General features: G+C 43.8%; 1 protein-coding gene across 4 annotated transcripts in view; it reads left to right on the forward strand.

The window, feature by feature from the left end:
- Positions 1–22,833, forward strand: part of ARIH2 (ariadne RBR E3 ubiquitin protein ligase 2) — a 31,465-nt gene extending 8,632 nt beyond the window's left edge. For all 4 annotated transcript variants that reach the window (XM_061472897.1, XM_061472898.1, XM_061472901.1 and 1 more), the window contains 13 exons: positions 8,479–8,546; positions 10,244–10,307; positions 12,521–12,668; positions 13,339–13,460; positions 14,311–14,420; positions 15,412–15,529; positions 16,306–16,356; positions 16,460–16,481; positions 17,999–18,150; positions 19,217–19,360; positions 19,705–19,773; positions 20,937–21,020; positions 21,476–22,833. In XM_061472897.1, the coding sequence (XP_061328881.1) occupies positions 8,479–8,546; positions 10,244–10,307; positions 12,521–12,668; positions 13,339–13,460; positions 14,311–14,420; positions 15,412–15,529; positions 16,306–16,356; positions 16,460–16,481; positions 17,999–18,150; positions 19,217–19,360; positions 19,705–19,773; positions 20,937–21,020; positions 21,476–21,547 (1,224 nt within the window). In that variant the 3' untranslated portion in view covers positions 21,548–22,833. The remainder of the gene's footprint in view (positions 1–8,478; positions 8,547–10,243; positions 10,308–12,520; positions 12,669–13,338; positions 13,461–14,310; positions 14,421–15,411; positions 15,530–16,305; positions 16,357–16,459; positions 16,482–17,998; positions 18,151–19,216; positions 19,361–19,704; positions 19,774–20,936; positions 21,021–21,475) is intronic.
- Positions 22,834–24,121: the final 1,288 nt, after the last annotated feature.

The following is a 24,121-nucleotide window of genomic DNA, read 5'->3' on the forward strand; positions in this document are numbered from 1 at the left end:
AGCTGCCTGGTGAATGCTGGCAGCGGTCCTTTTCAAATACCATGTTTAGCAGATCCAGAGTCATCTGCGTGGAGATTGGCAGCCTCTGTGAGCAGCCCTACCCACGGGAGTTGGTGCTTGCAGGATGCCTGTTCAATGCGATCCAAAAAAGTCCATAAAGATCCAGTTATCGAGACACCAGTGTGTGCCTCCCTGCATTGCTGTGCAGACCATGACCGGGCATGTGGTGTGGGGTGCTTATCTGAACAAACCTGCTGTGTGGCATGCTTGTCGTTTTTTTGGTGCTATAATGGCTTCATTAAACTTACATGCAACATAAAATGGAAGTCATAAAAGATGAGCCGTACACGAGTTCCTCAAGCGCAGGAGAGGTACGAAAGTCCCTTGAAATATTAACATGCATATATATAAGAACAGGGTTTGAAAAATTTATGTTCAATGTTAATGTCCATAAGAGCCAACATTGGTAAATATAAGTATATATTAGTAAACAGTAAATATTTAAACATTTATAATAAATGGTAGAGCCTGATAGGCAAATTTGACTTCTCTACAGAACCCCTCTGGTGCTGTTTGGCAATGATAACATGCTATTTCCAAGTACCTGTAAACCCTAGATTAGTTAGGTTTATATCTGTACCACGTTCTGTGTTTTAATATCAAGCCAACATTATGTGGGGCATCCAGGCTGAAGCTGGAATCCTTTGGAGCACATGCATTTGGGCCATACCTTTGTTCTTTACCCACTTTTTGTTCCTCAGCAGGAAGAACCTGGAAGTTCTGCTGTATAAAAACTGTGTTGTTGCCTACTGGATTCAGTAGTATGTTAAACATCAAGAGAGCATGAGTATGTCCGTAACTGTCATTAGTGTGTGCTTTATTTTGACTTCTAAAGGTCTTTAGGGAAAGAAGGTGTAGTAGTTTTTCATAGACTTCTGGCCAGGAAGATAATAGCTGACTGGAGACCCCTGACCTTGTGACAATTTCATGAAGCCCATGCTCCATCCCTGATGGTGTTCAAGGCCAGGCTGAACAGAGCCTTGGGTGACACGGTTTAGTGGGAGGTGTCCCTGCCCCATGGCAGGGGGGGTTGGAACTAGATGATCTTAAGGTCCTTTCCAACCCTAACTATTCTATGATTCTAAGTCATTTGAGGAGAGAAATCAGTTTGTTCCTTATTGCTGAAATTCTCAACTCGATTGGGAAAATGAGCCACGAATGTGGAGGGTGATTATAGCCCACACATTTCTTTGTGATTCATGCCTTAAGTGTATCTTGCAGTCAGTGTGACTGCAGGGAGCAGAGCTAAAGTCTGTTCACAGCTGTTGATGAGTATGATCTTGTTGGGAGGTAGAGGCAAGACGCAAGTCATTAAATATGCCAAAACAATCTTTCAGTAACTGTTTCATGTTGCAAGCTTACAGCTGGACAACAGGATCAGAGGAGTGCCATAAAGCAGCTAAAGCACATTGCCAAACCAGGATGTTGTGCCTGTTAAGAATGGCGCAGTGGGAGTGAGCTAGGCTGTGTGCTATGAAACACTCGCTTACACAGTTGTTCCTCCTCCCCTTCTTTTTATAACAGAAGAAAAACACCCTGGAAGCTGGAACTGTCAAGGAAAGGACTGTGTTTTTTGGCAATACTCACTGCACACTTGGCGCTAAACCCTGTGCCCTGCTGTGTGCATGCACAAGTGCTTTCCAGTTTCCATTATCAGCCCTGTGTCCTGAGTGACTGGGAGTCGCAGTTGTGTGAGCTCGGGTTATTACCTGCCCTTTGCTTCCTCCTTGTGTATCCTTAGAATCCTCCTTCCTGTCAACCAGAGGGAATTGTCCACTTCTGAGTTTTGCTGGGAAAACACCTAGGCAGGGGCTGAACTGAGTGCCGTGGGGGGTGTTGGCAGCACATGGGGAGTGCAGTGTAATGTGCATGGGGCACTGATGCTCTCAAACACTGCATTAGGTTGGAAAGAATAGCTGCAGTGAGTACAGCTGGGGAGTCTCATGTCAATCTTTTATCTGTGTGCTGTCTTACAGCTTTCTTGCTGCATTTCTTTTGCTCTGAATCTTCCAAAGAAGGAATCTCATAGCTATTTTGTAATGCCTCTGGCATAGCATCTTGCTCAAGTCTTAGTTTTTGTAATTTATTTCTGAATCTCCTCAGGATGGCCTAATAGCTTGAGAAATACGTGTGCTGAGATTTCCTAGCTGAGTCCTACTGATCCTGTTTGTTGGCAGCTGCAGCTGAAATTGTTGCTATCCTGTGTAGGAGAATGGATGGATTAAAGCAATGTGTAAGTGTGGAGAAGGAGTTAGAATTTAACCCAAGATCCCCTTTCTTGAGTATTTGGGCAACTAGGTTATGCGCTGGTGTTTTCACAAATCATGTGTATAACACCTGCAGTATTTGTCATTCCCACTCTGCCTCCCTAATATGCTTCTAATCTTGTGAATTGACACCAGATCTCTGCATGCCAGAGTGTGAGTGATGGGGTACAGATTAAAACCCTACCATGAAGCACAGCTCATGTACTGCTGCTTGTCAGACCTTTTCCATGGTATTGAGTCCACAAATTCCAAATTGTATTTCTTTCCCTGCAGTCTGTAATCAGAAGGGGGCCTGAAATGTCTGACAAATTGTAAGCGATACTGTGAGTGAAAAGGTGGAAGGCTCTTTCTGACAATTTTAAGCCTGATTGAACCCAAAATGAAAGAACAGGGTGTTTGATTTTGTTGTGACTTTGTTTTTTTGTCCTTGATAAGTGAAATTTGAATTCAGTTTTATAAACAGCCTTCTAATGCTCAGAACCCTGTAAGAGATACAGAGGACTTTGAAAAGATGTTGAACACTGATGTGACGTTAATCACAGCTCAAGTCCTTGAAACCTCAAGAGTTTTCTACCAGGACTGCATATTGGAAGTCTGTTTGAAAGAGAGGTAGATCAGAGCAAAGGAGAAAATGTGGTCCAAAAAAAGCTTTTTGGTTGCCCTTTTATTTCTTAATTCCTAACATTTCTGCAGTTTTCTGAGAAAACCTCCAGTAAAAACAGGGCAGTCAGAAATCTTTTTCCAGTGGGGTGGGGAGGGAGTCACATCTTCCTTCCACAAGAGAAATGTGTACAAACCAGTGTTTTTTCTATCTGTGGGTCACTTTCCTTACCTCAGTAGCCTTAATAAAGCGTGTCTGAAGGGGTTTTTTTCTTCAGCAAAATTATTCCATACAAATTATGGTTTCTCTCCAAGGTGTTACTCTGTCACCAGCTCAATTCAGACTCTCTTTTGCCCATAGTTGCTCACCACTAACAACAATTTCAGAGGCTCTTGCTGTCTGTTTTTACTGTTGAAAAGGTTGAAGAGTGGGTTTTTAGAAGTTTTGATGTAACACACAAACTAATACCTTCCCAAGTTCATCCTTTCCTTGTAGAACTAACAAAAGCCATTCATGGATTAAAAGAAATGCTTCTCAAGATTAATCCTATTTGCTTAAATCTCTTTGGATAAAAACCTTTGATTAGGGGAAGGACAAGAAATAGAATCTGCATTTCTTCACGCCAGGTTTGTGTTCATCTTAGCAACCGTGATCTAACAGGAATTGTCAGCTTGATGCAAAGCCATGGGATGTCAGCCCCAACCAGATCATAGTATCTCCAACACATTCTGAATTGAATCTCTTTAAGAATCATGTGATGATTCTTGGTTTGAATTCCTGATACCACATCTCTGAAAGTGAGGATTGAAACACACCTCCAAAATATAGGCCATCCCTTGGAGAGAAGTGAAATGAACTCATGAAATATTCATGCAACATACATATGCATGAGGGGGTTCTGTAGAATGTAAGCTCTACAAAAGACAGTGGTTTTTGAGCTTTTAGGAGACATTTCTGTCTGAATTAGCAACTGTCAGAGTGGCATGGTTGGAAAGATGTCCTGCTGTAGAGGCACGAAGCTTCAGCTCTTCAAACAGTTTAGCTTATCTAAGGATGCAAGTTGAGGCACAATTGTCTTAGAGCTCTCTAAACACAAGGTACCTGCAGAGCTTCTTTGATGCTTTGTTCTTGGTTTGATATTTTTGTTCTTTTGATACAGTCTTGTCCTAAAGAGCGCCAGACTCTCTCACTTCAAAGTGTGAGGATTTTGCTTATCTTGGGGAGTAAAGAACCCAGGCGATAAATGGTGATAAAAATAATAAGAAAAAATAAATACTGTGCTCTCTTGCAGAGAGCAAATAGATGGGTATTTAATGCAGTGAGATTTCTTCCTTGTTCTACTTTCAGAAGCTAATTTTATCCAGCACTTTTTAAATTTTTCAGACTCTTTACAACTCCTGTAGAGTGTTTCTCTTATGCAGCTTCCCCCTGGCACCCATCCTGTGTGCATAGGCACTGCACCCCTTTTCAAGTGCAGTGATAAGCATTAGCATTTGCTGCCCATTTCTGGCAATCAGCAGCCTCCTGTCACTGGTAAGTGAGAGTTAAGCTGACGGAGGTTTGGAAGAGGCTTCTGAGGTGATCAGATTCCTGTTTTAAGGGGCAATTGGAAATGGCACATTGGATGAGTTGCTCTTTTTCTCAGCTTTGCTACCCCATTATGAAGAAAGAAGCCTGATCTTGAGGAAAGAAGCCTGATTTTCAGGCTTCTTTCAGCTTCAAATTTTCCAGGTTCAGATTTAGACTGAGCTGAATTTTGATGTTAAACTTTTAAGCTGGTGCTGAGAAAATGGGGAAATGGAAAGGAGGGAAAGAAAGAAAGAAATCTTGTAGCATGTCTACTGCTTTCAGCTTTGATCTTCTAAACTTTAATAAATTTAATCAGAGCAAGAAGAGTTCTGGAGAAGTCAAGTTATATGGAAGTACTGGCACAATTCATCAGGTGCAGACAAAAAACTAACATAGTCATGCAACATCTAGAATATGCCATTCCCTTCTGTGTCTTGTGTTTTACTGAAATGACGTGCTGCCAGCAAGACACCAAGTAGGCTATCTCTCCATCTTTTTTGGATCTTGGTATTCTGAAACAAGAATAGGAGAGTTTAAACAAAGCTGGCTTATCAAAAACTTTTTTAATTTATTCAAAGTTGAGGTTGGATGGGGCTGGAGCAACCTACTGGAAGGTGGCCATGCCCATGGCAGGGGGTTGGAACTTTAAGGTTCCTTGTAATCCAAACCATTCTATGATGCTATGATTTGTTTTGTGTCTGAGAGAAAGCATTATTGTTCCTGGATAAGCTGAGGTTCTTGTGGCACCCAGTGACTGGTAGGAGACTGAATCAAAGTCTGAGATCTCTTACTGTGTGAAACTTCTGACTCTCCAGGAAATGCTGTATTAGACAGTGTGCCTGGACAGCAACCAAGACTTGTATTTCTTAAGCTAAGAGGGCTGCTGTGGGTGCTTATGGAGGGGGCGTTGTTGTCTTCTAACTGAATAGTTCAGCCAGTAGTATCTGCTTGTGCACTGCTTCTCCGGTACTGTAAGGTAATAAATTATGTACATGTGGACCCAACTTATGATCACAGTGGTATTTTTCTGCACACAACATGTTTTGGCTCCTGCTTACATAGAAATACTTCAATTATTTTGGGGTGGTGTTGTGGAAGAACTGGCTGACTTGGTACAATCATTCACTCATTGTGAATGTACAATCATTGAAGAGACTGGAGAGTGCTGCTAGTCAATAGGAGCAGGCTTTTGTTAAACAGTTGTTTTTCTTTTCATGCTTGTTTTCTTGAATCTCTCCAGTAGTGTTGTCCCCTGATGGGTATATTCATGTTTGCCTTCTGAATTCCAAGCCTTGCTGGTGGTGAGCAGGACGTAGATTGTAATGGGGTGAGACCACACAGCAGGCAAGGTCCCAGCCTCATCAGTTACCTGTTCCTTTCCCATTCCTTTTTCTTCCAGTTTGCATGTTATCTATCTTTATCATGTAAGAACTAGTCCTGCCATGCCAAACAGACTGTGGGTACGTTGCTGACTCTGGGACTTTTCTGTACAAGATGACATGTACTCCAACCAGGTAGTATCAAAAACTTTTGTGCTTCGGGGCTTTTATGAAATGAGATGAACTCAGCTTTATGAATTGAAAATGTTTTTTATTCTTGGCTGCTTCTATGACAAAAGTACTAAAATTAGCACTACCTACAGCTGATCCTGTCAGTGTTTGCAGTTGGAGCAAAATAGAAATGGTCACAGAAGCTTTATTATTCTTCTAGATCTGTTAATCTGGCATCTTTCTGGAGCATTGTTTTCACAAGTTGTCTGACAAATAATTTGACTTAAAAAGCATTTGATTCCATTAGGATAGTTTGTTAGATCTCAGAAATGAGTATGCTGGTATTTATATGTCTCTTTCTATACATCTTCATTCTTGAATGTACTTGGTTCCTTGCCTGGGAACAAGTAACTTCATGGAGTCATGATGCTGCAGTGGGTGCTACACCTCAGGCTCTGAAAACCCAACTGAAAAATACTCATTTTCATGTATTACATATATTTCAGTCAGGTGGTTCATCAGGATGGTAGTTCTTCCTTTCTGCTACTGAGGGATAATTTCATTGCTGTTAGAGAGTGATTTATTAGTGTGTGGTTTGCATTTGCAGGAAGCCAGTCTTGTAGAGACCACATTCTTCATGCTTGTTTGTTTTACAAACGCAAAAGGCAGATGTCTTCCTTGTACAAGTAAGTCAAAGGTGTTTGTCTGGGTCTCCCAGGCTGGGGGCTTGAGATAACAAACCCATCCAAGGCTGGCAGTGGCACTTCATGTGGAAAACCGGAGCAGACTGCATGTGCTGTCAGCAGCAGCCCTGCTTGACACGCTCCAGCTCATCCCAAGCTTTTGTGCTGGGAGGGAGGACAGCCTTTGTTTTCTGAGGGACATGTCAGCGGTGAAGTTGAGGAAGGTGACACACCAGAGCTGATGCTTCAGTCCTTCTAGAAAAGGGATTATCTAAACATTGAAAATTACTCTTTTATTACTGGGATGTCTTAGTGGCCAGCAAAGCAGGCAAATCACAAAGTAGAGGTGGATGAGAAACAGTTAAAACTCCATCTGTGCTGTGTTGGTGCTACACTGGTTTAGCTCACTGAATCCACCATCCAATGCTGAGAAATGCCAGTGTAGGACCAGGGCAGTATCATATGGCAGGAATAGGTCAGTGGTGTTGTGAAACTGCACCTCTTCAGTGGGGTAGATTTAGAAGAGTAATGAATATGCTGCTCCTAGGTGTGCAGAGTTATTTTTTTTGAAGGAGTGACCATTGCTTGTTTTTCCTTCCAGGGCTATGGTGTGATTCCTGTGTATCTGTATTACCAGTGCATTGGATCCTGTGGTTCATTTTTGGCAGGATTCAAGAAGGCTTATGGCTTTTCAGCTGATGATTTGGACTGTCAGCTTCTTGGGGGGGGGAGAAGCTCTTCCTTCAGTTAGGATGGAAGGAGTTGTGATTTCTATGTATGTATGGTAGAGAGGTGCTGTGGTGATAGCTTGTCTTGGAGTGTAGGAGGTAGAGCCCTTTAACATCAGAGATTGTTTGAATGCAGAATGTGCAGACCACTGGGCTTGCACCCGTGTTTCCTAGCACAGAAAGGAGTAAGGAGACAGGGGTCATGAGTCTGCCTTCCAGGCATTCCCATGGAAGAGGTGTCTCGAATGCTTTGTTTGAACTCTAGGGCATGAAGAAGTTGAGAGGCAAGTTGAACCTCCAGCAGCTCAGCAGATGCCTGTGGTCTTGGTGGGTATCAGCCTTTTTGTGCCAGCAAACCAGTCTGTAACCTTCTGAAATAAACTAATGCATAGGTGCAAAGGAGAATTTGTTTGCTTGTACCCTTGTAACATGACTTTAAATATCATGTTGCAGTGTTCTCGAGAATGCTGGGACTAGCGTGGACTGTGCCAGTGTTTGCCAGGAGTCCACGTAATGCAAACAACTCTGCATGGAAATAGCCCCTGTCACTGTAGCTTTCTAGCTTCCTATTCCAGTCCAGCATAAAACTTTCTCCTCTACAGTGAAGGTTTGGGAAAATGTTTTGGTTTTTTTCCCTGCCCTTTGCTGTCACAGCATACCTGTATTTGCAGCATGTTACTGCGCGTCGCTTAGTAAGTGGTATCCATCTGCCCTGTGGTTCCTACTTTACCCACTCAGTGAGAATCCTGATCCCAGCCTGGTCTGTGCCTCTCAAGTACTGGCCATGGCCAGGACTGGATGTGAGGCTTCTATGAGCAGTTAAGCTACCCCAGTGAGTTCTTGATTCCTTCCTCTCTGGGTTGTTGTGACTCAGTATGTGAGTTTGGGTACACCCATGCTTCATTCCAGCATGTGTATTGCAGGTGCACTGGCCATGAACTTTATTAGTTCAATGGGAATTGAGTATTGTGGGGGTATTGTGCTGAGTTTGTGTAACTTGCTAGTTTTATAAAATCATAGACCTAAGCAGAGGTGTGGCCTCAAAACATGCCTAACTTGACTTTTTCCTTTTCTACCTAGGTATCACATGCCGTTGCAAAGCTAATATTAGTTAGTTTCCACTGGCAAATCTCAGAGATTTTGGAAAGGTAAGTGTAAATAGTCTTATTCTGTGCTTAATGCTTTTGCTCCTTGCTTTGCAGGAATGCTCAGGATGGTCCACAGGTATCATTTTGACATGGGTCTTTGAACCTGAATCATGCCACGTAGTCCACTTCAGGGAGGAGAGGCTGCATTGTTGAGGCTGCATTGCATGTAAGAAGTCTGTAAATAGGAGAGGTTAGTGGTAGCAAGTGTTTTTCAGTTTGAGGAATTGGTATCATGCTGGGAACCCTGTGGATACATTAAGCTTAAACTTTGAGGTAACAGATTGAGAGTGGTGCATCTGTATTTCCCTACTTTAACAGTAGGGAAATATAAAGATAACATATGTTCTGTTTCGAGCATATGAGCCATAAATCATAAAGCAGCACTGAACCTACGCTGATGTATCCTTTATGAGTACATTCACATTGACGTTTTTGCTCCTTCTGAATATACACTTTTTTCTCCAAGCTGACTGGCATTTGGTGAGCAGACAAAGATGATGTGAGAGAACTGAGAAGTGCAGCTCCTTTGTTGCTTGGTCAGTGTCACTGTAACAAAGTCCTCCAACTGATTTCAGAAGGAGGGTTCGAACTCTGCCCAAGCATGTATGGGAAGTGTGTCAGGAGGCAGTGCTGTCTGGCAGCCCCTCCAGCAAATACTGGCTCAGAACTGAACATTGTCTGAAAATAGAGACCACATCAGGCTGAGTCATGCTGCCATGCCATTTTTGGCCCTGTAGCCAACAACTTCATCCAGAGAACATATGGGAGATGCATCTCATATATGGATATTGTTGCAGCATCTTTGATAATGGGCTCATTGGATACCATGCATCCTGTGAAGGCTGTTTTCTGGGGAACGTGGAGGGTGAGATTCCTGCATAGCAGCTCAGGGTGATTCTGCAGGTTAGCTAATGAAATTTAAACGAGGAAGTTTGGGGAATGGTTTACTTTATGGCTTTGCAAGTTGTTCTCTAGTTGATCTGGTCATCAGAATTTTGTCTTGGTACAAAGTGACGTTATCAAATAAAAGCTCCATAGCACAACTGCAAAGTGCTAGTGGGGAGGATTTACAGCACTGTTACAACAGTGATGCTGCTATTTCTGCATTCATTGAGATATAAACATTCCTCTGCAATGGAAAGCACAAAGAGCAAAGCATATTTAATTCTGAGGCTGCTGGTAGACAGCTTCATATGCCTAAAGGGTGATAATCTGTCACAGAGTAAATACTTAACTGGATAATAGACTGAAGTCGATGTAAGACCTAACAAAGATAGCTTGATTTTTTACAAAGGAGCTGGAGACAGACAGGAGCCTCACTGCAGTGTATTGTTATGGGCAGTGGTTTAGGACTCCTCCAGGAGCACGGATAGAAAATCTGAGCTTCAAAAATAATATTTTGGGGGGAGGAAGAGAGTTGTAGGAAAATGTTCATCAAGGAGTAGGAGAGAAATGTTAATCCATTACTGCAAGAGGTATTGTTCTTTTTTCTGATTTTGAAGAAAATATCAAAGTTGTGTTGATGAGAGTTCAGGTCGCTGTGAAGGATCCTCACACAGGACACATTTCCCCTTCCTTATGCAAACCTTCCCTACTATTTGCTCAGAGCCTATTATTTATTCAGGTGAGAAAGATCAATTTAACAAAGCAAAATGTATTCAGAGATTGATTTGGTCGTTCTTCAATTGCCTTTTCAGACACAAGTCTAATGCTGCCCAATTGCTAGTAGAAGCAAGAGTTCAGCCCACCTCATCCAAACATGTAAGTATGCTAACTATTTTGGTCTGTTCCCTTGGCAGACACCTCTGACCCACCTCACTGGAGGACTGCATTACTAATGGCATAATCTGACCCATGTTAACCCTTCACAAACTAAGGTCCAGCACCTTAACTCAATGCTGGGTTTACTTTTTAAATGAGAACACATTCAAGAGGTGTCTGACATTTAACGAGCATTGTTCAAGAATTACTTGCCTCAAGAAAATTAAGATCAGCTTTTTGGCATGAGTGCTGGTACACAATGGAAGGAGCAGAGTGCGTGGGCTTGGCTACCTGTTCTAGTTATGCTGTCTTTGTAAAAGACACTAAAGGGAAGCTCTGGCTGCACAGGATGAACAGAGCTTTTCTGTGACTGGAACACAGACTTTTTGATAATTATTATTATTTTCCATATTATTACGACTTTTTGCTCAGGAATCCTTAAGCCAAATCTCCTAGTGCTGTTGCTGCTGAGCCAGTCAGTGGCGCTGTTTGAACCAACAGCTTGTGTTTTGCAGCCAGGGCTATACAAGTCTTTAGATGTTCTTTTTTTCCCCTCTTTAAATAGAAACTGTTGCATGTTTACAGGTTTCATTCACAGTGAGTGTTTTGGTACAATCCACAGTTACCCAAAGGAAACACGTTGCCATGTGACAGATTCTGAGTGGTAAAATATTACATCTGAGAAACTCTCCTTGGGTTGGGGGAGAGGGGAGATTTTGGAAACCTGATTCAGCATCTAAAATAGCTGACAGGAGTAAGCTTCATGGACTCAAAGTATCTGCGTAGAGTCCAGAAAAAGTCTTTGTTATTTGACATACCTGCAAATTGGTCCATATGTTTTGAGATACGTCTGAATCTTGTATCAGATGTCACTTAAGTACTCTCCACTGCAATGATGATTTCACTTTAGGGAGAGATTACAGTTAAAAGGTCTTGACAAACTTGGTTTGGTAGGTAATTTGTTCCAGTCTTTTTGTACGTGCTGGAGCAAGTTGCTCTGTGCTTCAGCTCCTAATGCAGGATGATGATAGTTTGGGGGCAGATGCTCCTACTGAGTGTCTGTAGGGCAACTGTATGGAGAAGCTATGGTGGTGAGCTCAGTGGCTCAGCTCGGGAGGGGTTGAGGCAGTGCGTGTGCTGTTCAAGAAGAGCAGTTGGTCCAGGCAGTCAGCACAGTTGCAGACTCAGTGAGTCTTGTTCTGGTCCATAGGTGAGGCCATTGAGAACAGAGTCACATTATTTCCTTTTTCATGTAGTCCTGCTCTCCAACAGTGTGTGGCTGTGGATCATGCAGCTGCTTCTTTGCAGCTGTGGCATGGAAACTGGTGGCTGCTGTCTCACAAGATCACACAAGCTTCTTCAGGAGTAGCAAAGGTTTAAGTATATGAGAAGTGATTGTATGACTTCTCTTTGAAAGGAGAAATAGGAAGATAAACTCCTGCTAACAAACAGGTTTGTAGAGACTTTCTTTTGATGATGCTGTGCTAGACCCAGTTCTTCAGGTCCCAAAGGTGAGCTGAGAGGTGTTGAAGGCTAGATCTGTTGTCGAGGGACTAGCTCAGTGCTACCCAAGAGGAGATTCAGGCTGCTTCTCAGTGGTTTGGTGCAGCTATAGCAGAATTATGCCTGACTTGAAACAAGCCCTCTAATCCTTTTCAGCTGAAGGGATGATGTCTGCTTTGCCAAATGTGGCATACACAGAAGAGATGTGAGATGATGGTCGTCAAGCTCCCTTTCCTCTGTACACGCACTGCAGCTTCTGTTGCCTCTCCTCTTACCCAAAAATAATTGTCCAGTAAAGGGCACTGCTAAGCCTGCTTGCAGCTCTAGCTGCTCTCCAGGGCCTGTGGAACAATGATAGAGTCTGACCTAGCTAACAGTATCAGTAAATTCAGGGAAGGACAACATGATGTATTTCCTTATTTTTCAAACAAGGTAAGAGTAAGAACCAGAAAAGTAAAGGTGAGTTCTGGGTAGCACTATATTAGAGGCAGGAGCTGTTCAGTGACCATTGATTTGTTGTGCTCTGTGAGATTAAAGAAGTTCTTGAGAAGCGCAATGCAGCATCCCAACACAGCAGCTCCTTTTGAACCTGTTCTGCCCTGCAGCTCATCAGAGACCATTGTCACAATGAAGGTGCCTGTGGATGAGGTGAGAATTCCCTGGCAGAGCTGGGATGCTTTCACTGTAATGCTGGTTTGTCTCTCTCCCAGGCAATGGTACATTCCTCCCATCACTGTGCTGTGTGCATGCAGTTTGTCCGGAAGGAGAACTTGCTCTCTCTGGCTTGTCAGCACCAGTTCTGTCGCAGCTGTTGGGAGCAACATTGCACAGTGCTCGTCAAGGATGGTGTTGGAGTCGGTGAGTTCAAGGTGGATATGGTGCTGGGTCTGTGTTTGCCATGTTGGCCATTCTGATGCTGACTGGCTGAATTGGTCTAAAGCATCTCAGTAATGAGAAAATGGAGCATGGAATGAGAATTTGTGACAAACTTGACTTGAACTAGTGGTCCTTCCATAATCCCTGGTTAGTGTTGACATACCACCACCAGGAAAGCTCTACTCCTGGCTAGATTAGAAGGTGCAAATCTGCTGCTTTGGAGTTTGCCTCTCTCATGATATATCATTGCACTGCTTCTGGAGTGCTTGGGGATGCAATCATGCTTACTTTGTGTTGGGTAGAAGCCCATAGCTGCCAGAGTTGCTTTGGGCTTTTCCTAGCCTGTCTTTCATGCTGGCATGGCAGTAACATGCAATTTTATACTTGAAGTATCTGACCTTGTGAATACTGTTTGAAGCACTTCCTGGTTCTGGATGCACATGTGATCCTGTCATCCTTTGGTGAAGACAGCTGGGCTTCAGCTTTTCAGCAGCTCTGATAGATTTGTTTCACAGTTGTGTCCCTCTTGCTACAACAACAGATGGTACCTAGGAAACTGCCTTGAATGCTCTGTTTGCATTCACTTTTTAGTCTAAGTTGCACTGTGCTAAACTAACTGGTACTAAACTAACTGGTTCTTTCCTTTTTTCAGGGGTCTCCTGCATGGCTCAGGACTGCCTACTTCGGACACCAGAAGACTTTGTGTTTCCATTGCTGCCTAGTGAGGAACTGAAAGACAAATATAGGCGCTACCTCTTCAGGGATTATGTGGAGGTACGTGTGTTTTTTCAGTCAATTCACCAATGACTTGCAGAAATCTCATTTGAAGTGTCTTGCATCTTTGATTAGAACTGCAGTAACTGCAGCAAAAGTGTCCCTGAGAAACATGATGTGGCTGCTCATGTAGGACAGTCTCACTGACGAAATGCTCCAGCAGGTTGCCAGAGTACATTTAGCTCTAAGGTCACCCACTAACTCCTTGGCTGGTGCTTCAGAATTCTCAGAATGTTGCTGCTGAGAACTTCAGTCAGAGTTTTAAAGTCCTTCTTGCTCTCGCATAGATATTTTTTGGAACCTAAAACAAGTCCTTCATCTTAGTGTGCCCCAACTGAATTGGCTTCTTCAGTAAAATTTTATGTGTTTTGAAATTAAAGCAGTTGTTAAGGTTGAAAGTGCAGGAACAGTCTGGTAACTGGGAACTCAAGAAGCAGCATGAAAGAGCAGTGTCACCTCTCTTCAATAAGAGACCCTTTGGGAGGGAATAGCCACCGCAGGAGAGCAGCTGAATACATTTTGCAGCATGAGGAGAGGGTGGGGAAAGAGCTCAAATGGAGTAAAATTGTTTGTTCAGTAACTTGATGGGGTCTTAGGGTTGTGTTGCTGTTCTTACTTGGTCTGTAACACTTCATTTGAATTCCCTGTCCTGGACAGGCTGTAAGTAGCACTCCTTCTCCTAATGTGGAAGAGGTTTATCTGCTCTGTTAACCAAAACCTGGTGACAGTTTTCACTCTTTCAACAAGAGATAATTGACTTATATGGTTTTGAGGACAGGAGTGGTGAAACTTGCATAGATAATGCCCTTCTGCACCCACTGCTGATCTTACCACCTTGATATGTTCACAGAGCCATTATCAGCTGCAGCTGTGTCCTGGTGCAGATTGCCCTATGGTTATACAGGTACAAGAGCCAAAAGCCCGACGAGTGCAGTGCAATCGTTGCAATGAGGTCTTCTGGTAAGAAGCAGAGAAGCTTAAAGATCATGGGGGAAGTGTATGCTGTCCTCAGAGCTACTCCATTTGTTTGCCAGCAGATTTAGAGTGTAGAAACATCTCAAATGCTTTGCTGGAGTTGTTTGTAACTTAAGTTAGCTTGAGGAATTAAATACTTGGGTTTGACTTCTGCAGGTGGTCAGCCATCCCCTTGCTCCACAAACTCCTTGGGAGCTGGGTGCTCTGACAACCAGGGAATGCAGGGCTTGAGTAATGAAGGGGTTCTGCCATTCTCCTATCTTGGCTAGGTTACAAAGTTCGGTACAGACATAGTGACTGGTAGAGATTCTGGTAATGGATGTGGAGGCCTCACCACTGTCTGCTGGTATTGAGTTTTTTTTACAAGCCTTTGACTCCCAGAGCGTCTGGTGTGTTTTGAGGCTCATGCAAGAATACTCTGCTGAATGGGAATGCTAATGTTCCTCATCTGACTTCAAGTGTATATGGGACCAGATAAAAGAGATAGCTTGTGGGCTGCTGAAATGTCTTCTGCTCCTGGTACTCCAGAATCACTGCTGTTGAGAATGTGGAGCACAATACATACTGGTTTAAAGACCCAGCTTACTGGTATCTCCACATAAATGGCCCTTACTCACCTGGGACTGGTTAGGTCATGCTAGTGCCAGGTGCCTGATATCTACCACTGGAGTCAGGCTACTTGTAAGGTCACTGGTACGCCCCGGGCCTCTGCAGTCATGTTAGAGCAGACATAGGTAGGGTCCAGGGAGAGATGTGTCAGGGAATGCCTCAGTTTGCTCTCACCCTGAGTACAGGTTCTGCACAAGAGGGTGGGGGCTTATTGGAGTTCAGCCTTGCTCTTTGCACTCCAGTAATACGCAAGTACATTTGCCTCCCTTATCCTCGCTTGGCCTCCCAGATTTTGGTCATCAGGAAAACCTCAATTCCTGAGCCATTCCTTGGAAATCAATGTGTCTTTTTTTTTCCCCCTGTTCAGCTTTAAGTGTCGGCAGATGTACCACGCACCCACAGACTGTGCTACTATTCGGAAATGGCTCACCAAGTGTGCAGATGACTCCGAAACAGCCAACTACATCAGTGCTCACACTAAAGATGTAAGGGCAAGCACCTGCATGTTTTTTCTTGTCCTCGAGTGCTGCCTGGGAAGCGAGATACAGTTCTGCGCATACATAGCATTGTATGCTGCTTTTTCACAGACTGTAGATCCTCACAGCTCCCTAGGTCCTGTGATAGAACTTTGAAATGATCAGTGAAGATGTATTTAAATGTAGGAAGGAGAGAGTGTAGTAAGAGCAGAGTCAGTGCCAAATAAGGCACTAGTAATGTTTAAACTTGAACTCTAGAGTACTGTGAACTGGAAGGTGAGGGAGATAAAGTCTTGATTTGGTAAGGACAGCAAAATGGAGTAGATGAAGTCTGTGAATGAGAAACTGGGGTGCTTCTAGTAGATTTAGACCAAAGAAAAAGAAGTGTTACATACTCTGCACTCTACCTGTAGAATTGTTTTCTAAAATCATAGATACACTACCTATATCCTCTACATGAGCTGTCTGCAAATTAGAACTTCTCGTGTCTTTTGGGGATTTTGTGGCCTGACTTCAAAACAGTTCTTAGCTGGCACTTGTTCTACCATAGCGAATGACAAACATGACAGTGCTAATGGGCCATAAGCTTCAGTTGTGTTAGCTCCTTTTTAAATGGAGCTGTCAGGAATGGGTGGGAGGCAGGATGTATGTATGTTAATTTTGTCATATATGCCTATGCATATATATAAAAAGAAAAGCAGGGGGGGAACAATCACAAGTGTTGTCATTCTGCAGAAGGCTGCTAGAGGCAGAGTTGTATCTAACAAATGCTTCTGTTTCTGCAGTGTCCCAAGTGCAATATCTGTATTGAAAAGAATGGAGGCTGTAATCACATGGTGAGCAATTTCCCAAACACATCAGACCTTCCTTCTTCTAAGCAAATATTTATCCCCGCACACTTTTCACTAACCAGTGCCTCCTGTGTCTTCTTTTTTTCAGCAATGCTCCAAGTGCAAGCATGGTAAGTTGGATTTGGAGGAAATTTTCTCTGCAGAGCTTGTTAGTGGTGATGTTCTTTTCTCTTTTTTTTTTTCTTTTGCGATATGGGACAAATTGTGAACATTGACTGAAATGTTTTTCCCCCAAGTCAGAGGTGAACAGGATTTTAGTTACAGACTGGTGTGTGATGCCTTTATTTTGTATATTTTTCCCACTGGCTGTGGTCTCAGCTGTGTTCTGATTCAGTGCTGGTTTGGTTCCTTCTCCCTGACATGTTCATTCTACCGAGAAGTCTCCATCTCTGCCATAGTATTAGCAGTGGACTCCATCTCAGAGGAGCATATTAAATGCTTTCCATATAATTGTCATCCACTGAAAATACTGGCAAAACTGAACCATTTACTCAGATCAGCTTTAAGCCCTTCTGCTTAGTGATGGAAATAATGAGCTTCAACCCAGCTGAAACTGCAGGAGCTGTGAATCGTTGTGTGTAATGTCAGCTGCTGGACTTCTCAGTCTGCTGCTGTGCAATTAGCAGCCTGAGCATCTTTGACCAATTGTGTGATCCTACAGAACAACAGCCTGTTCTTGCACTTATGTTTTCATGGTAGAATCAATTCCTGTTGCCTTGGAGCGATATAGTTTGTATTCAGCCCTCTCAGTGAAGTGTGCCACTAGGAGATATTGTAATACCTTCTCTGGAAGATGATTGAAGATTACTGTCTTCTCTCATTTTCTTTGCTTTGGGGTGCTCAGCAGCACTGGATGTGCTTTGATGAAGCTCTGTGACAAGGGTGAGCAGACAAATGCCAAGGTACCACAGGGACTAGTAGCTGGGAAGGCTGGTGATCTCTGGACATACAATTATGAGTAACACAGAAGTGATTCCTATTGTAGCAACTTAATCTCCTTCTTTTTCCTTCCCAGTAAAACAGCCACAGCCTCAGTCTTAAAGCAGGAAACTTTCACATGGGTGTTGCTATTGCTCTCTTTCCTCTACTTTCTTCCCAATTCAGCAGTTCCTAACTTGAAGTGTCATAAACCACTGATCTCTGAAGTTAGTTGGGTAGTTCCCCTCTTGAGAGAACTGAGGGCAGAGTTTCTTTTGTATGAGTTAGTTCACTTTTGCATTTGATCATGTTTTATTCAGCCAGAGGTGCACATGGGGCAGTATGTCTGTGATGGGGAGGATGCAACTCACAAATAAGATTGCAGCTTGCCTCTTCTTTAATCTAGACTGACAGACAGCCTGTGCAGAGTCCAGGTGCAGTTCTACCTATTGGTCCTGGTGTACAGGATGCAGCACTTCAGGATTTACTTTCCATAGTTGCTCAGGAGGCTGTACAATGAAAGTCTTCAAGACAGGCTGGTATTTGTGGCTCACTGTTGTGTTCCGTTATGCAAGATGGTACAAAATGTATATGTCTCTTGGCTTAGCAGAGATATCTGAGAACAGATGGGCTGTGTCTCCTGAAGCTTTTCTTTCTTGGAGGTGTTTTTTCCTGTGTATCACAGTGGGTTTTTCACTGTTTTCTGCAGACTTCTGCTGGATGTGTCTGGGAGACTGGAAGACTCATGGCAGCGAGTACTACGAATGCAGTCGGTACAAAGAGAATCCTGATATTGTAAACCAGAGTCAGCAAGCACAGGCCAGGGAGGCCCTTAAGAAGTACTTGTTCTATTTTGAGAGGGTAGGAGACATCTCCTTGGCCAGAGCTGCTGTAGCCTTTTAATGCTCCCTGCCTGGTGCAAAGGTCATTGCCAGCAATCTCCGTGCAAAAAACTGCCCAAAGAGAATCTGTGCAGAATATTCAGGCCCTGTTTGTTTTGTCACTCAAAATCCTGCCCTGTGAGTCCCATCCAAACCAGTGATGTTGTACCCAAAGCAAATCACATTTGGTCCTGTATTTCCTTGTGCTAGAGGAAATAAGTATTACCTGTGTGCCACTGTACCATTTTCCTGCAGGCTGAGTGCTGCTGCAGTAGATAGATATTGCTCCAATCATTTCCTTCCAGGATCCAGGGAACTTCATTTTGTTGTAGACTGTCTTTATAGAGACAAAGACTAAACCAGCTCTGCCATGGTCAAAGCTCCAGTGGCTGTAGCAAAGTTTCCCTCATATTAATCACATAGTTAAAAGCTGCAGTCAGAGCATCTCTGTCCACACAGCAGCCTCGATGCACCTGGCCATACAGTGCAATTCTAGAGCAGTATCTCTAGAAGAGAATGTGGTAGAGATTAAATGCTGCTGCATTTCAGTTTCCCCCTTAAAATGAGTTTATTCTTCACACCATGAGCCAAATCCTGTGATAAAACATGTGTTCATTCCTGGCTCTCCAGACCAATAGGTTTTAGGGAATGTCCATGTTTACAATGTGCACACGGATATTGGAGTTCACTAAGCCTGTGTTAAATGTTAAACTCTTGATATTCCTATAGAAATCCTTTAAGTAGGGGAATCACCATTAGTATTCATCTTGTTAGACACAAGGTCGTTGTGTGACCTGAGGGCATTCCCAGTCTGAGGAGCTGGGTTTGCTCCCTGCTCTTTGCTGCTGTCAGTCTGTTGTACACAGCCTCCATCACTTGCTGCTGGAGGTGCTGCCTGGCTGTTCTTTCCCACAGCATGTCTTGCCTTGCTGGACTTCTGCCACAGTTCAATTTCTGCTTGCTAGAGCTTGTGCTTTTACAGCAGCAGTACTCTGGTCTCATGCCATTTTTGTCTTTCCCTGTCTCCCATCCCTCACCCCTTGCAGTGGGAGAACCACAACAAAAGCCTACAGCTGGAGGCGCAGACGTACCAACGAATCCAGGAGAAAATTCAAGAAAGAGTTATGAACAACTTGGGAACATGGATAGACTGGCAATACCTACAAAATGCTGCAAAACTACTTGCAAAGGTAAGTAGTGGTGTCCTGGTTGTCACAGAGAGCACACACCAGAGTGCTAAATTCACAGCACTGAAGAAGGGAATTTAGAGCTTGTGGGTATGTGGGGCAGTACGTCTGGTCTAGGACACGAATCATTGACCAAAAATCATTCGGAAGTCACCTCTGTGAAGTTATACTTTAACTGCACAAGTTCCTCTAAGGAAAATAGAGGAAATTCCACCATGAAGTGCCCAGTTGTCTGTGTCAGAAGGTGGCCTCTTAGCCTATAGTGGTCACGCAAATATGACAGTGTTGGCTTCCAAGTCTGAGACTCTTGTCCTTCTTTTCTCTCTCTTCCTCCCGCTCCCCAACAGTGTCGTTACACCCTGCAGTACACATACCCGTATGCCTACTACATGGAATCTGGTCCCAGAAAGAAACTGGTAAGAAGTTTTGCTCTTTCTGTGCTGATAACTTTTTGTGCTGTAGCTGGCAGCATGCTGGGCTGCATTCCAGAGCTTGGCAGTGTCTGACATAAAAGTGCTGAGTTTGAGGTAAGGACAGGACAAATAATAGGTGGTTTTGCACCTTTCCTCTTCACTTTGAGTTACCAGCAACTCAGTCCTCTGATACATTACATTATTTTCCCAGGGCACTTCACTGCACTTCCACTAACAAGCAATTTATCCAGAATGTTTTGAGGCTGGAAGTGTGCATTTATTCCTTGGTAAGACTTACCAGAGTGCGGTGGGCCATATTTCATATGAAGAGCTGTTGGAGACTAGCTTTTCCAGACTTGGATCAGGGTGTAGCTTTGCTTTTTATTCCTGCTGTAAGTTTCTTGCTGGCTTGGTGCATACCACAGGCTGGACAAGTCCAAAAATAACCCTAGAATCACTGAAGAGGTGGTTTCTTTGACTCAGTTGTCCAGTAAAACCTGTTACCCAGTCTCTCCCCACAACATCATGTGTATTCTCTGAGGCTGTGGACAGATGTTCTCTGCTGGATCTGACTGTGCCAGTGCAACAAGTTACTGCTCCCAGCAGTGGTTAACAGTCACACAGAAACACAGAGTGGTTTGTGTTGGAAGGGACCTTAAAGGTCATCCAGTTCCAACCCTTTGCCACGCACATGGACACCTTCCACTATAGGAGGTTGCTCCAAGCCCTGTTCAGTCTGGCCTTGGGCACTGCCAGGCATGGGACAGCCACAGCTTCTCTGGGTGCCCTGTGCCAGCGCCTCACCACCTTTACAGGGAAGAACTTCTGCCTAATATTCCTCTGCTCTACCTGCAGAGCTGCTCACAAGAGCATTTTGTGACCTGTTTGTGGCAAAATAAGCCGAGTGAGGAGTTATCTGTCACTTGCGGTGTTTTTGGGCTAACTGGATTAATTTTCAGTGGTGCAGGTTGGGAAATGCTTACACAAGAAGCTGCTGGAAGGAGTGATGCTGTCTAGCTGAAGGTGGATAAGGAGGAGGCACAAACCTGTTTTGCCAGCACAACTGTCAGCAGAACACATTTGTCTGCTCTCAAGTGTAGTGTGTGGTATGAAACTGCTCCACTAAACTAGTTTCTTATTGCTGTCTCCGATTTTTCCTTCTGCAGTTTGAATACCAGCAGGCCCAGCTGGAAGCTGAAATTGAAAATCTCTCATGGAAGGTGGAGCGAGCAGACAGCTATGACAGAGGGGTGAGTGTTCTGCTTGCTTGAGCCTGTTGGCCAGATTTTGTTTGGCCTTCACACTGCTAAGGCATTAAAGTGAGGATTCTGAGAAACTGCATCCAGAAAGACACCTTTAGCCAGCAGATGTAGAAGTGAAGTGCTCACTGCCTAATGGGAGAGGGCTGCAGCAAATCTCCTGCAGACTGAAACAGGACCAGCAAAGCTCTAGAGGAAGCTGCATGTAACCCTCTGGTGAAGAGCAGATTCCTTAAGTGTGTAGCTTTCTAAACAGAGTAGGAGCCAGGTAACTGCAGAGGGAGCCCTTGCCAAAGGGAAAAGGATCTGCAATCTTGTGATCCGGAGTGCATGTGGTGCATGAAGCTTGGTGCTTCTCAGGCTGGAGCTTAGTCTCTCCCTAAAGAAAATGAGCTCTTCTTCTCTGGTGAACTTGTGCTGACAGTTTCTACCTTCTGTTTTACCAGGACTTAGAGAATCAGATGCACATAGCAGAGCAGAGACGGAGGACCCTGCTGAAAGACTTCCATGACACATAAGTCAAGAGGAAGTGACAAAGTGCAGGGGTGAGAGCAACGAGTGAAGTGATGGCAGCTTCACCAGGATAAGCAGGCACTGCCTCTGGGATAACACGGCCAAGGACAAAGTCACCCCTCCCCTTGCAAGTCAGACACATGCAAACACCACATCTTAGTCCAGTTTGTTCTTTTATCTTTCTTTTTCTGTTTCTGCCAGGCTAGAGGCCAGAGTTCAGATTGGCATATTTCTTGGGACATTTCCCTCCTGCCCTTGATGGTTTCTGAAGGGGAGGGAGTTTTTCTCTGAATGGCTGTTAATAGTATTAGATCATTACAATTTATGTAATTTTCAACGGTTGTACAATTATACAGACAAACCTTAGAATAACACACAACCCTTTTTAAAAGTAAATTGGCAGTGGAGTGTTTTTCCTTAATCTGCTTGTATATCTAATGGGCTTTTACCCCCCCTCTCCTTTCCTCTGACCCAAAAATCCTCCTAGGCACTGAAGGAGAATACAAAATCTTGGCTATTTCCCAATGCTCCTTTAACCAGGGCATTATAGCATTGTCATTGCACGAGGAGAGTGGCTGGTGTTAAGAGTGGCTGCTGCTGTGTCTGACCCAACAGTACCAGCAGTGGCTGTGATTTAGGATAATGACATGTGACATCTCTTCTTGTCAAACAAATGTGCAAAATCTTGTTAAACCAACAAAAGCAAACAGAGGAATTGTAGGGGAGAGACCTACACTGGGGAATATGCCTAGAGTCAGGTCAGATTCTGCATTTGATGAATTTTTAGGTCTTCCATATAGATTTTTTGCTTTACTTGTTTTTGTGGGGAGGATGTTGTATTGCCAAAGTGAGTGATGAGAGAATAGTAGCATACAGTTGTTAATCGAGGCTTGGGGCTTTTGAGGAGTGAAACAATCGATGTTATAACAGTGCCTTGCAGCCTGGTAAAGATTATTTGTGCCTGCTGGGTAACATGGCTCAGAAAATCTGATCCCGTTCATGAGGATGAGACTAAACACTGCTACATTATGAGGAGGAAGGAATTATGTACAACACACTCCCTGGCCCATGTTGGCAATGTGGATGGACACTTGAATACAGGTGCACTGCTTGTGCAGAGCCTGCACCAAGCGAGGCAGAAAAATTAGCAAAATTAATTTATTTGTATATTAGTATTGATACTGGTGGGGACTTATCAGAAAAATTGGTTGTTAGGAGCATGTGGAGCTTTTTTATTAACATTCTTTTTTCTAATGTAAAATATACACTAAAATAAAAATATGAAAACCTAGTTCATCTTAATAGGGGTTAACATGGAAAAGGTTTACTTGAATGCTGAGCTTTGCCTGTTTGCTGCAAGAAGCAGGCCTCATGCTAAGATTTCACAGGCATGTATGTCACCTGCTCCAGGAACATGCTGTTTGCAGCCAGTAAGGTGAAGCTGGAGTCTGATCTGAGGAAATCTTCACCTCTGTGGGGAACTCATGGGGTTGTCTTCCATGCTGTATATGGAAGTGTTGCTTTTGATGCATCCCTGTACTACTCTTATACAATGTCACTTGGTAAAGATTAAACTGGAGGGGAGTGGAAGCGCTAAATTAATGCATGTCAGAATAAGCGAACTGTTGGAACCTTTTTCATATACCTGTGACATGAGCAACCTGCTCTAGTGGAAAGCGTCCCTGCCCGTGGCAGGAGTTGAAACTGGATAAGCTTTAAAGTCCCTTCCAACACAAACCATCCTGGGTTTCTATGATTTGCAGCAGTTGTAACTGGACAGATGCATTTCAACAAGCAGTTACAAGAGGAGTAGCTGTTGTAGGAGCTAATGCTGTGGCTGTGCTTTTAGTACACAGCAGAACGTTTCAAACTGAGAGGCCCTTTCCTTCCTCCCTGCCTTCCCTGGTGTAGGATGTATCCTCAGAGAATGGAGGAATTCACTGCCAAGGAGCTGCTGGCAGTGGAGTGGGAGTTATAACAGAGGCAGCTGAAGGTAGAGTGGGGTTGCAGAGCTGGAGCCAGGGAGCGGGGTAGGGACCGGGAGGGAGCCTGTGGTTTCTGGTGGCAGTGCTGCTTGTTGTGGAAGAGGGCTCCATAACCATGGTCTTTGTATTCTGTCATTGCTCCAGCCACTGCCTCCTGACATCATTCTGTCCTCTGCTCCCCAGCAGCAGCCTCTTTGTGCCCTGTATATTCTAAAGATCAGACTCTCTGTTCCCCTCCTTTTCCCAAAGGACTGTCAAAGTCTGGGCACACGGCACTCAGGGGAAGGGACAGCATGGCGTAAGGCTTGCCAAGACCCAGCAGTTTGCAGTGCCTAGAATCAATGTTTAAACTGTTCTTTAAAACTGTAATGTGCAAAGTACTAATTAGGATAAAAGCTGCTGTTGTTCTTGTCTAAATGTAACTGTCACAACACCAGATTTTGCAGAACAAGTATGTTGAGTTCCCTAATCCCAAAGAACTCTCCCTGCTGTTATGTCCTGCTTTGAGCTAGATAAGAATGGGGTTTTGTTTCTCTCCCTCCCCGCCTGCTGCCCTTCCTCCCTTTCTCCCACAAAATGCTTTGCTATGAATCC

The sequence above is a fragment of the Pezoporus flaviventris genome, unplaced genomic scaffold (assembly GCF_033815535.1).
Source record: "Pezoporus flaviventris isolate CSIRO_AGI_PZ_B2104156 unplaced genomic scaffold, CSIRO_AGI_Pfla_v1 ptg000073l, whole genome shotgun sequence".
NCBI classification, from domain to species: domain Eukaryota; kingdom Metazoa; phylum Chordata; class Aves; order Psittaciformes; family Psittacidae; genus Pezoporus; species Pezoporus flaviventris.